This window comes from Petaurus breviceps, unplaced genomic scaffold (assembly GCF_028583685.1).
Source record: "Petaurus breviceps papuanus isolate PSGF00001 unplaced genomic scaffold, PetGlider_PUasm1.0 91041, whole genome shotgun sequence".
Taxonomy (NCBI): Eukaryota; Metazoa; Chordata; class Mammalia; order Diprotodontia; family Petauridae; genus Petaurus; species Petaurus breviceps.
The window spans coordinates 3037070-3050886 of NW_027187400.1; the positions used below are offsets into that span (position 1 = coordinate 3037070).

The 13817-nt window shown below is 45.5% G+C and overlaps 1 protein-coding gene across 2 annotated transcripts in view; it reads right to left on the reverse strand.

Moving 5' to 3' along the window:
• PTPRU (protein tyrosine phosphatase receptor type U) overlaps window positions 1-13817 on the reverse strand; it is a 104670-nt gene that overhangs the window by 3652 nt on the left and 87201 nt on the right. For both annotated transcript variants that reach the window (XM_069079287.1, XM_069079286.1), the window contains exons 24-28: window positions 13541-13690; window positions 12579-12752; window positions 6117-6257; window positions 2614-2739; window positions 1646-1803 (exon numbers count right to left, since the gene is read on the reverse strand). In XM_069079287.1, the coding sequence (XP_068935388.1) occupies window positions 1646-1803; window positions 2614-2739; window positions 6117-6257; window positions 12579-12752; window positions 13541-13690 (749 nt within the window). The remainder of the gene's footprint in view (window positions 1-1645; window positions 1804-2613; window positions 2740-6116; window positions 6258-12578; window positions 12753-13540; window positions 13691-13817) is intronic.

Sequence of the window (13817 nt, forward strand, 5' to 3'; positions counted from 1 at the left end):
GTGTGTGTGTGTGTGTGTGTGTGTGTGTGTGTGTGTGTGTGTGTGTGTGAGTGTGTGTACAGTAGACTGTCAGCTTCTTGAGGACAGAGACTATTTCATTTTTCTCTTTGTAGAAGTGTTTGACATATAGTAGGTGCTTAATAAATGTCTGCTGAGAGGTAGGGAGGAATCAATGAGTAGCAGGCAAACATGTGCATGTGTGGGTCGTGCTCACTCCCTCAGCCTGCCTACCTCTTCCATCCCCAGAATACTCCATCCTTCTCCGGGATAGTCTATGGCTCCTCCATCTCCTTCTCAGATGAGGAGTCCCATTAGAGCCTTGATTTTCCAAAGGGACCAGTTGTGCAGAATGAAGGGAACCCAGGCAACTGCTATCTGGGCATCTCACTCCAGAGAACCCTCCTCATGCTCTTCTGTCTACCACAGCCCTGTCACTCTGCCACCAGCTAACACCAAGCTAAAGTGGGCAAACCAGTCTACCTAGGTCATGGCAAGCAGGATAGCTGTCCCAAGGAGGTCCAAAGACGAGAGCCCATCAAGAAAGCTTCTCCCTACCTCCATGCTAACCAGGCACGTTGTTGGGCATGAGGACAGAGATCCAATTCTTAGGGCCTGTCCTTAGCTAGCTGAGCATCTCTCCTGCCTGGGCCAAGGAGGTGACTCCCCAGACAGATTTTCTTAACCTTTTGTTGTGTTCTGTCCCCCTTTGAGAGTCTGGTGAAGCCTACAGACCCCCATTCAGAATATGTTGTGGGGGGTTTTAATTGAAGGAAATGCTACATTTTAATTAGGTTTAGTGAATATAAAGATGTAATTGCTTTCCCATCCAAGTTCACAGACCCTCAGAAATCTTGGTCTGAATTTTAGGTTAAGAATTCTTGCCTTGGGGCAGCTAGGTAGCATAGTGAATAGAGCACAGGCCCTGGAGTCAGGAGGATCTGAGTTCAAATCTGGTCTCAGATACTTAACACTTACTAGCTGTGTGACCTTGGGCAAGTCACTTAACTCCAATTGCCCTGCCTTCTACTCTCCAAAAAGAAAAAAAAATTTTGCCTTAGGGGAAGTTGGGAATTATATAGGATTTGGGGACCCACAGAAGGCACTCCCTCCATCATACCTCCAAGCTTATACCCCTGGTGAATTGGCAGCTTTCCCTGTCAATTTCCCTGCTCTGGACCTCTCAGTGCCCTTAGTCAGGCCCTGCTGTGAAAGAGGCTGATGCAGCACCCCCAGGCTGAGGTGGGAGGGAGTGGTGAAGAGGTCAGCACATACTGTTGGTGAAATATTTTTGTTGACTCAGCTGAACAGAAGAGCCTGACATATGATTTATCCATGTGTCTGAACTTTTGAGCCAGAAAGGACTCCAGAGGCCAGCTTGTCTAATCCCCTTATTTCACAGATGAGGAAACTGAGGCCCAGACACCACAGTTGCCCAGGGATTAAGTGGCAGAGCACTCAGCCCCAGGGCCTTTCTAGGACCAGTTCTTGGGGCCTAGAGACAGGTCCCAAGGCCCAGCCATAAGCTTTGCAGGTGCCTCCCCCACCCCCACTTTTGACTCAGGGTTCCAGTACATGCCACTCCCCAGTGGGCCCCTGGCCCACTTAATTCAGTGCCCAACCCACTCCAGCCCCTCAGGTCACTCACAGGCAATGCACGATGGTCCGCCCCTCCCCACTCTCAGCCTGCCATTTTTCCACCTCAGCCAGCAAGTGCAGGAAGGCCTTCTTGGAGTCAGGCGTGTCCCGGTACGCTGACCAGCGCAGAAACTGGAAATGTCGTACCAGCAGATGTCCTTCCTGCAGCTATGGAGGGCAAGGGCAGGGGTCAGGGAGGACAGAGGGAGCAGGCAGATGGGGAGCATCCATGACAGAAGGATGGGGAAACCTCAGACTCAAAGGGACATTGGGTCCAGGGGATGGGGCATCAGTGACGAGGGGACATTGTGGGCAAGGAGATGGGGAATATTGGAATCAGGGAGGGAAATGGGGTACAAGGCATGAAGGGGAAGAGGATGGAGACCATCAGGAACTGAGTGATGTGGGGGTCAGGGAGATGAGAGAAATTAAAGGTAAGAGAATGAGGAAACATCAGGCCTAGAGGAACCAGAGGTCAAAAGAACAAGGAGACCTCAGTATCAGAAGGATGGCGGGGGGTGGGGGGGGGCAGGTCTTCAGCACCAAGGGGCAAATGACACAAGGGGCAGTGGCTGGGGGAACAGGAGAATGAGAGCTATTAAGTGTAGGGAGGACAAGGCTAGGAAATAGGGGGAAGTGAGAGCAGAGGGAGGTGGGGGCACTGAGGGCAGAAGGGGAGGAGGTCAGTAGGGCCAGAAGGAGAGGAACACCACAGGCAGGGGACAGGAGCACATCGATGGGAGCAGCAGGACTTGGGGAAGAGAGACCCCCAATCCAGCAGCCAGGCCTCGAGTCTATTTATGATAATCACAAGGAAATTCAATCTGTGGAGCCAGAATACTAATGCCTCTCAGTTTAATTAGTTGATAATTAAGTCCTGCTTATATGCATGCACACATACACATACACACACACACACACACACACACACGTGCGCGCGTGCACACACACACACGCGCACACCCCTAGCACACTTACCCGAGTGAGGTTCTGAACTCGGAAGAGGCGAGCGATGAGGTCATCGTCTGCTGTGCCAGACACAAACTCCACGTCCATGGGGCCGTACTGCTGGCGACCAGGCTCTGGCCAGTACTGGGGGCAGGGCTGGGGGGGGGGGTGCAGTCAGAAGGGGAGTGAGGGCCTCATCACTCCCACCCACAGTGACCCACAGCTACACGTACACACATGCACACACTCTCACGCCCTCACACACACATATACATCCCTTCTTTTCTTCAGGATCCCTTTTCTGGTCACCCCCCAGCTCCTGGTGCCCTCCCCTCTGAGATTACTTTATATTTCCCCTGTGTATATCTTGCATGTACCCAGTTATTTGCATGATGTCTCCCTCATTAGACCGAGAGCTCCCTGACAGCTGAACACGGTGCCAGGCACACTGTGTACTATTAATAAATGCTTATGGCCTAACAGCCTCACCTACTCTCATCTCCACAGAGCCACACTGACCTTTACCCACACACACTGACACAGTCTGTACTTATGCACCAACATACACACACAAGGCTCCACCCTGACCCCCAGGCACCCTGCCTCCTTCACATTCTCACAAAGACACTAGTGCCCACAGTCCCACTGCCTCACATGCCTATATACAGAGACCAGATCCATGGGCCTTGCACAGACATACACAGCTAGCTGTCCATAGATTCACCCCCAGACACAAACACACAAAGGCACCCAGAGAGAAAGTCACTTCTCTCCTACCATCCCCCATGTGGATTTGCCCAGAGGCAAGACTGTCCAATTCCAAGGATGCCTCAGGTGTCACATCCCTGGGCTGGACTGGGCTCAGGGAATACAGTATAAGGCAGTATCTACAATCCAGCTCAGCCCCAGAAACCAATCAACCCAAGGGCAGGGGTCAGAGTGGCTAGAACACTGCATCTAAACTCAGGTTCAAACCCTGTCTGACTAATTGTGAGATCCTGGGCGAGTGATTTTGCCTCTCTGGGCCTCAGTTTCCTCATCTATAAAATGAGGAGGTTGGACTAAATGGTCTCTGGGATCCCTACAAGTTATAACCCTATGATCCTATGATTTGGGCAGGGGTCTAGGGGTGGGAGTGAACCGAAGACAAAGTGGGGACACCACAGCAATGTGGGTGTCTACACTTTCCTCAGCAAGTCAGTCACTAGCAAATGCATTGTCATAGGTTCATGCAAGGGGATAGCAGAAGCAAGAGGAGAAATTGTATTTCCCTCCCTTCCTTGCAGAGATGGGGGGCTGTGGGTGTGGAACATCGTCTAAAGCATAAGATTCAGTTCAAGTGTGAGCTTTCCTGAACTGTTTTTTTTCCTCTTTTTTTATTCTTTGTTATAAGGGATGGTTCTCTGAGAAGTGAGGTACATATAGAAATAAATGTGATGGTTTGGAAAAGATGGGGAGAAAATTTGGAACTCAAAATCTTGTGGAAGTGAGTGTTGGAAACTAAAAATAAATTAATAGGAACAATAAAAAAACATTCAACGGAGAGGCTAGGTGGCGCAGTGAGTAAAGCGCTGGCCCCGGAGTCAGGAGGACCTGAGTTTGGTTCCAGCCTCAGACACTTAACACCCACACAAAAAAAACTAGCCGTGTAACCTTGAGCAAGTTACTTAACCCCAACTGCCCTCCAAAAGGCAAAAAAAAAAAAAAACATTCAAAAAAAGAAATGAATGTGATGGAAAAACAAAAGATAGGAGTTGAAAACTAAAAATAAATTAATAGGAACAAAAAAATTTTTAAAAAGAAATGAATGTGATAGAAAAACAAAAGATAGGAATAAAAATATTTTTAATTTAAAAAAAAATGCAAGGAGATGGGTCTTGATGACCACTGATGTGTCCTTTCCAATTCTAGTCAGTCAGGTAATAAACATTTATTAAGTGTTGACTATGTGCCAGTCCGTGAGTTAGACACTGAGGATTTTTTTTAAGGGCAGAAGGCAGTTTCTGCTTTTAAGAAGTTCACAGACAAATGGGGAGAAATAAAAGTTATAAATGAAAAGTTCTCTGATGCCCTTTTCAGAAAAGGGCAATCCTCACCCTTCACTAAGAGGAGGAGGTGACTTACAAGGCCTTGCACAGCCAGTTCGAGCCAGGCCTGGGGTTTGAAACTGGCCTCCTGGATCCCAGGCCAGACCTTCTGAGTTGGCCTGGATTCCATCTCAGCACATCAGCTCACCAGCCCAGGCTGGAGCCCTAATTCTGCAGACTGGGGGGCACCTGTGTCTGTGGTCCCTCCCTTCTTCCTACCAGCATTGATGGTCAAGGGAAGCGCAGTACATGCCCTGGGTAGCTATGACCAGATTACTCCATCTGCCTGCAGGTCATTGTGAACTGAAACTCATAAAATCCCTCAGTTAATGAAGTCTCCTGTGCTATCTGTTAAAAGCCCATGAACTTAATTGTATATAAAGCCCACTTCCCATTGAAGTTAATGAACAGAGCCATAACCAGGAGCCTTTGCACCCCTGGCAAGTGATTCCAAATGCCCTCAGTTCAGTTGCGAAGGGAGGAGGAAAGATAGTAAAGTACTTAGGACAATGTGGGGAAACCACTGGGGAGGGAAAGTGGGGTGGGGCACAGCAGACAAGGAGTTAATCAGAGTGTGGCCATATGGGAGATGAAGCCCCCTCTCAGAGAGTCTCATTTTAAATAATTGTGCTTTTTAAAATTTTTATTGATATCTTTTGAGTTTATATTGCCTTTATTTTTAAATATATACTGCCTCCCCTACCTAAAGAGTCATCCCTTATCAGAAAGAACAGTAAAAAAGAAAAATTTAATTATTCTTGCTAAGATGCTAAACTAAATGGATTCTGCAACTCTAAAGGACTAAAAAGGTTGTCAACAACAACTCCTCTAGATTTCAGCCCTTTGAAAAGCCCTAATCATTGTTTTTGTTAACAGGACTACATTTGTTGACCATGGGAGTTTTTTCCTCAATCCATTTTGGTGTGAGTGGGTAAGGGCTGAACATTTTATTCCTAGGGTCCTTTCCCTTTGTTCAGAAGCCCTCCCCACACATCTGGCACCTCCCCAGATCCAAGGCCCCCAGATGCCACTGAGAAAGAGTGAGGGCTAATGCCCATGGACAGGTCTGAGGGTCATGCCCTCACTTCACATTCTTGAGTTTTGGCCCAGTTCTGTCCTCAAGGCCCAACTTATCTCCTGGTCAGTCTTGGGGTTATCTTTACCAGGCCGGGAGATCAATATTGTCTGTTGTCTCTGGCTTGAAGACCCCACAGCTTTCCCCCCCCCTCCCCTCAGTCCCTTTAAGAACTCCAAAACCAATAAATACCCTCCCCTCCAGACTCAGCTAACTCAGAAACCCCAACCCCTATTGTCAGAGAAAAGTAAGTAGTGTGAGGCAACAAAGAGTAACAGACTCGGGATCAGAAGATCTGGGTTCAAGTCCTGACTCCTACAACTACTAGCTGTTCAACAGGGGTTAATTGATTTGCCCACAGACACACTCACCCAGGCAGAATTGGACTGGTTCAGCTGATTGAGCATGACGATGGAAGTGCAGCCATAATCATAGACCAGGCGCCAGAAGTCAGGTGTAGTGCTCTGCAGCGGATGCAGGGTGACGATGAAGGCCGCACTCTGGGTGTAACTCTGCAAGGGAAGGGAAGGTCTGACACCCACTGCCTCAATCCTCTGAAGTACCTCAGAATGAACACCCAGTCCCTCCTATCCAGCCCAAAGGAGCTCATTCCAGGCCACCTGAAACACATAGCTAGATTCTACATACCTAAATTCAGCTACCCCATTTTGCATATGGGGAGCACTGAGGCTTGATTCAGAAATAGATGGACTGTCTTTATTAACATAAAAGTCATAAAGAGAAGCCACATGGCCCAGCCCCAAGAGCACTGTAGCATCTCAGAACTGGAAAGGACCTTATCACATAGAATACTGGAACTGTGAGGGGCGTTGGAACATAGAATGTCAGCCCCAGAAGGCACCTCATAACAGAACATCAGGGCTGGACTTTAGAACATAGAATATTGGAAGTAGGAAGGGCCTTGGTACACAGAATCTAGAACACCAAATTTCAAATATTAGAATGTAGAATGTTAGAATACAGAATGTCAAGGCTGGGAGGGCCTTCAGAACATCGGAATATCAGAGGTAGAAGGGACTTTAGAACATAGAATCTTAGAACACCAAATTTCAGATCTAGAAAGAATCCTAGAACATAGAATGCTAGAATATCGAATGTCAGGGCTAGGAGAGACTTTAGAACACAGAATATTGGAGGCAAAAGTGACCTTGGTCCACAGAATCTTAGAACACTGCATTTCAGAGGTAGAAAGGAGGCTATAGAATTCCAGAGATAGAAGGACCCCTAGGACATAGATTCTCAGAGAATAGATTCTGAGAAGGCATCTCAAAAGTAATCTAGTCCCAGCTTCCTAATACGTGGTACACACACTAACCACAACTTCTCACCCCACAAGGAATTCATTTAACAGAATCCCTAACAGATAATCATCTCATTTGCCCATGTGAACCCTCCCAGGATTAGAAGTCTTCAGTCTTTTCCTCTCTAGGGTATATATCCTTTGTTCTTTTAACCATTACCACATGAATACCACTGATGTTTCTTCCACTGTGGATTTGCTGGGTCATTGATTCTTTTAACCTGAGTATAGGATATTACATTTGTTACTATGTCATTTTATCTGTTGCTGCCCACCACCTTAGCCTGTTGACCCATCCAGAGTTCTAAGAGGCAATCATTTTCATCAGCACTTTTTTTCAAACTGGTACAAATACTGGCAAACTTATCAAAAGTCACCTCACTCACTAGTTCCCTGTAGTCCACCCAATTCAGCAAACATTTATTAAACATTTCCTATGTCCAGGGCAACATGCTAGGCCCTCAACACTCTGGATTTGAGGTTAAAATCAAGTATGAAAAAAGAGGAATCTATGTCTCAAAAAGGTCAGATATGGATGCTCCTTCCCTTAACCTAGATATAAAATGTCTCATTCGTGAACTTCCCCATCACCAATTTCTTTCATTGGGCAAAAGTCAGCTTAAGTTCCTTGATGTAATAACATCTTTAATTCAGTTTAGTTCAACATAGGACATTTAGTTCAGTTTCATATTCTAGCTAGTAATGGGGAAAGATCCATTACCAGCTATGAAATAACACCTTTTTTCTCATCTTCCTCAACACCTATGGCAATTTAAAAGGAGTTATTATTCAAGTTTCCTAGTTTCATTAGATATGCATTTATAGGGTAATAAGTGTTGATGCTGGTGATTATCACTATTATTAACTCAACTGAACAAACATTTCTCTTTTTAAAGCTTCTTGCTCTCCTTTGGGAGGTCCTCTAAGCTACTGTGTGCCACCTGATGCTGACAAAATTTGGAAGCCCACAGAGGATTCTGAGGATGCCTGGAATGATACTGTCCAGATTCCCAAGGAATCTTCTCTGGTAGACCCAAGTCAACTCTTACAGCCTTCCGTCAGCTAGAGAGAGACCCAGAGTCTGCAAAGCCCCCTATATGGTTCCCAGGTTAGCACCATGGACAGCTAAATTCATGGGAAACCTTTTGGGATGACTGAGAGTAACAAAAAATAGTGGGTAGGAGTCTGGTCTTGGAGTTAGATCTGCATTCAAATCCTGCATGCATGACCTTAACCTCTCTTTACCTCAGTGTCTTCATCTATTAAATGAGGGGTTGGACTGAATGACCTCTAAAGAACCTTCTAGTTCTAGAGCTATGATCCCATAGATTCAGTTGGAAATTCTTTCACTGTTTGGACTAAGCAGAGAGTCAGGTGGAACAGTGGATAGTGAGCCAGACTTAGAGTCAGAAAGATCCTGAATTGGAATGTGGCCTCAGAAATTTACCAGAAATGTGACCCTGGGCAAGTCACTTAACCTTTGTCGGCCTCAGTTTCTCATATATAAAATAAGAATAATAAAACACCTCCCTCCCAGGGTTGTTATGAGGGAAAATGATGTAATAAGTGTGAAGCACTTTGCAAACCTCAAAGTGTTATATAAATATAGCTATTGTTATTGTTTTTAAAGGCCCAGCCCCTTCTGTGAAATATGCTACAGGAGTGGGGAATAGGATTATTTTTTAAGCAATTGGGGTTAAGTAACTTGCTCAAGGTTACACAGCCAGTTATTTCTGGGTGTGGTGGTAAGTATCTGAGCCAGATTCGATCCCAGGTCATCCCGACTCAGTGAATAAGCCGGTGCTCTTATTCACTGAGCCACCTGGCCACCCCTGGGGAATAGAATTTTTGTTTTAATCTGGAAGAACTCAAAACAAAGGAGGAAAAGTACCAGAAAGAACAATGGTGGGAAGAAAAGGAGGAACAGAAAAGATCACAGGGCCAGGACCAGGATCAGGAGATCTGGGTTCTTAGGGACACAAAGGCAGAGCTCTCCTGACCCTGCACTCCACCTTCATAGTCCATTAAATAGACACCATATGTCTTGGTCTACCAAGTAGAGTTTTGAATAGTTACGTTGGGGTGTTTCTTCTTATGTTTTCCCCTTTGTTACTTCTACCCATTGCTGTGAGTTCTGCCCACAGGGGCCATGACTAAAACTGAACACAAGACTCCAGATATGGTGTAACCAGAGCAAAGGACAGCAGGATTTGACCTCTCTTATCCTGGATGCAGTACCTACCAAAGCAGACCAAAACTGTATTAGCTTTCTTGGCTGCCAAATCACATCACTGACTCATAATGAGCTTATGTTCCACTGAAACCACCAGATCTTTCTTTTCCCCAGACAAACTGCTATCTAGCCCAATTTGTACCTATAAAGCAAACTTCTAACCAAATAGTAAGGTTAGGGATTTTTTGTCTCTATTAAATTTCATCTTAAAAAATCTGGCTGGGGGGGGATGTTGAAAGCACCCACTTTTGAAAAAGGACAGGATCAAAGTAGAGAATAGAACAAGTGGGGGTGGGATGGAATGGAGGGAAATATAGTCAGTCTCTCACAATATATACACTATGAAAATGTTTTTCATAGCTACACATGTACGACCTATATTGAATTGCTTATCTTCCCAGTAAGGGTGGGTGACGAGGGAGTTAGGGAAAGAATCTGGAATTCAAAGGTTTAAAATCAAATGTTTATAAATATATATTGTTATTATTATTTTACATGTAACTGGGAAATAAGATATACAGGCACTGGGGCATAGAGAACCACCATGCCCTACTGGAAAGTCGGAGGGGAGATGGGGGAAGATACAGAAGAGCAGATTGAGGTAGGGGATGTTCAGTAGGATCACTGTTTTGGGGTAGTGGGTAGGAGAAAAATGGGGAGAAAACTTGTAACTCAAAATCTTGTGGGAATGAATGATGTAAACTAAAAAATAAAAATAATAAAATACAAAAAAAAAATCTGGCTCAATGTTCTCTTCTCTCAAAATTTTTTGGACCCTGACTCCATCATCTAGTACCTCAGCTGTTCTTCTCAGGCCTGTACCACCTGCAAATGTAAAATGACAGAAAACAACAAAACAAAAGGGCAGCTAGCTAGCACCACAGTTCACAGAGCACTAGGCCTAGAGTCAGGAAGACTCATCTTCCCAAGTTCAAGTCTGGCCTCAGGCACTTACTTAGCTGTGTGATTCAGGACAAGACACATCTCTCATTGACCCAGACAACTGTCTAAGACTGTAAGTTGAAGAGAAGGTGCCAATCTGCATTGGTGGAAAGAGTTTCCTCATCTGGAAGATCCCTCTATCAAAGAAATCACAGGTCCACTCCCTAACCCTATACCTTTTTCCATTGATGAAAATGTTGAACAGTAGAGTGCCAAGCAAAATTCTGCAGGGGCATTCTAATGGAAGTTGACCTAAAACCATGAATAACATGATCTAAAACCATGAATAACATCTTTTTGTCCAGTCACTTAACCAGTTCTGAATACATCTAATTGCACATTTCTCAACCTCTTCCACAACAGAGTCAAGAAAGAACATTGGACTACAGGCTGAGAACTGGAAGGAACCTCATTCTAACCCCTTTCTTTCTATAGATGAAGAAGCTGAAACCCATAAAATGTAGGTGACTAGACCAAATCAATGGAGCTATTAATTATCAGGGGCAGGATTGGAACTCAGGTCCTCTGGACTCCAGAGCCCATGATATTTCCATTGTGAAGTGTTGTCTCATCAAATGCTTTGTTTTTGTCAAATTGTCCTTGTCAAACAGGTTAACTCTACAGCATTAGAGTTAACATTACATAGACGTTAAGTGTGGCATGACCGTTCTTGATGAAACCATGCTGGCTCTCAGTAATCATGAATAATTCCTGCTTTCTTTTCTAGGTGTCCATAAGCCATCCCTCGAATATACTATTGTATGTTCTAGAATTTTCTAGTAATCAAAGTTCAGTTCACTGGCTTAGAGTTTGTAGACTCCATTCTCTTCTCTCTTTTGAACACTGACACAGCATTCGTCCTCCTCTGATACTGGGCTCGTCTCCCATTCTCTGTGATCTTTCAACAATCACTCTCACTCTTACTCACCAATCACACCAGCCAATGCTTCCAAGACCTGAGAATCTGGTTTATCTGGGCTCGGACTCTTAAACTCATCATCTCCCTACTTATCTTGGGTGTCAATTCCGTATTAAGCAGCCCTTCCCAGTCCAAAGCTCTTTCTCCTTGACAGAGAACACAGAAGCAAAATCCAACTTAAGCAGCTTCTCTCTGTTACTACAGGTTGTCACTGTCCCATCCACCCCAGTCAGCTCTTCTTGGCTTCTCCTCTTTTCCCAACATGGATTCAAAGCCCCAGCTTTTCGTTGTCTTGAGCTCTCTTTGCCAGTCTGAGCTCATTGTAAACTCTGGTCCTCCTGACATTATTCTGACTTTCTATTCATTAACTGTTACCTGCTCTTACTTCCATCTCCTATACACTTCCACTAGAAAACCTCCAAAGAAGCAGAATGTACCATCTCCAGAGATGACCCCCTAGACTTTTGGGACCCTTGTAATTAGGAAGAAGGCTTCCCTTGAGTGTAGCCTAAATCCATCTCTCTGAACCTTGCCCACATTGCTTCCAATTCTGCCTTCTAGGACCAAGCAGAATGAGAGACATCCCTCAAACATGTGAAGGCAGCTGTTGGGTTCCCACTAAAGCTTTTCCTCTCTTCCCCAGCACCATCCCCCCACCAATCCTCATCTAACCTGATCGCCCTGGTTGCCCTTCTCTGAAAAATATGCTAGTTAATTACCATCTTTCTTAAAATGTGATGCCTGGAAAAAAGCACAATACTCCATATTTGGCCAGACCAGGGCAAACCTTTCTCTTCATCTAACATCTTCGTCTTCATCCTCATCATCGTGCATTTATATGCTTTAAGATTTGCAAAACATTGTAGAAATATTCTCTCATTTTATCCTCATAACAACCATAGATGTTATTGTGATCCCCATTTTACAGTTGAGGAAACTGAGGCAGACAGAAGTGAAGTGACTTGCCCAGGGTCATACAGTTAATCAATGTCTGAGGCCAGATTTGAACTCAGATCTTCCTGACTCCAGGCTCAGCACTCTATTCACCATGGCACTTAGATGTTTCTTACCAAAAAAAAAAATGTCATCTCTATTGTCCTGGACCCACACAGAACCAACCACACAGTGAAGGACTGAGTTAGCTTTTTTGGCTGCTATGTCACATTACTGACTCATATTGAACTTGCAGTCTACTAAGACCCCCAGACTGTTTTCACATCAACAGCAGTTTATATCCTTACTCTGCCCTAAATGCCCAGATGGTTGAAGGGGATGAAAATGTGGTAAAGGGGCAGAATCAAGAGCTTCAGAGGTGAGGAGAAAAGAGGAAAGGTCAGGGCCTGGGCTGCAGGAATCCAGGGTGGTGGCTCAGAGGAAAGCCCTAGAACCATCACCCCAGTGCCCCCCAGGCTTCTTACGTCAGTTAAAGCTGCATTGATATAGTTGTTGGGGTCCCCATCGGTAGAGATGAGGAAGGGCAGGCAACGGTCAGGGGGCAGGACATCCATGCTTCTGTTCTTCTCCCGGTTCCTGGGAAGGAGGGCGATGCTACACTCCTCCACATCTAATGGGGGTGTCACTGAATTAAGGGTCTGTAAGAGGACAGGGAAGGAAGGGTTGAACCAGCATTTGAACTTCCAGAATGCTTTCCTCTCCTTCCCCCTTTTCATATGAAGAAATTGAGGACCAGAGCAGATGTGTGATTCACCCAAGTCACAAAGCAACCTAATGCAAGAGCCAGACCTAGAACATACATTGCCCAACCCTTCAGTTCTTCTCCTACTGAAGGGAAACTCAAAAAAATCTTGGGACCTTTCCTAGGGAGAGACGGAAGTAGGAGTTCTCATCAAGTCTGCCCTGCCCCATGCTTCCCATCTTGTCCCACCCAACTAACATCCACCACTAACTATATGACATACCATCACCTGGGCTCCCTGGGGGAGTTAAGGGACCCAAAAGGCTATGGGAATAGGCTTGAAGTGAAGTTGGAGTATCAGCTGCAGAGATACAGCCAACTGGAAATGTCCCCAAGCCCTGAATGCTGCCTGATTCCTTCTGACCCACTCAGAATCACAGAATCACAAGGGGTGTGAGGTATCCATTTCATCTGTCTTCCATGTCATGTACCAGCCAAACCAGAATTGGGGGGAAGGGGGCATTGCAATCAGAGCGATGCCAATCTGTCCTCTTCTTAGGGATTCCCAAAGGAGGGAGTGCCATAGTCTCTATAAGTCAGTAACCCCAATGCTTGTTCAGGGGCCAAGATACCTTCTAGCTTTATAATTCCTTCCTGGGCAGCCTCAATCCATTCATTCCTAACTGGTCCTTCCCCATCCACCTCCCACACACACTCAGGCACACTCAGGCAGACACCACTTACCTGAAATTCATCCCTCAACTGGGAGGAGTTACTCTGGGGGTCAATTCGGATCATCTCTTTATAAGTGGCCTTAAATTCACTGACAGGGATAGTAGTTTCCCCACACAGGCAGGCCTCCAAGATTGCATCATGGATGAAGACATACTGTTCCTAAAGGAAGTTGAGGAGGGTGTAAGACAGGGGAGCTTAAAACTTGCCCAGCCTCCTCTCCATTGTTCTAGGTTGGGTCAACTCAACATATCATGGGCACATCCCATAATTCTGCTTAGAAACATGG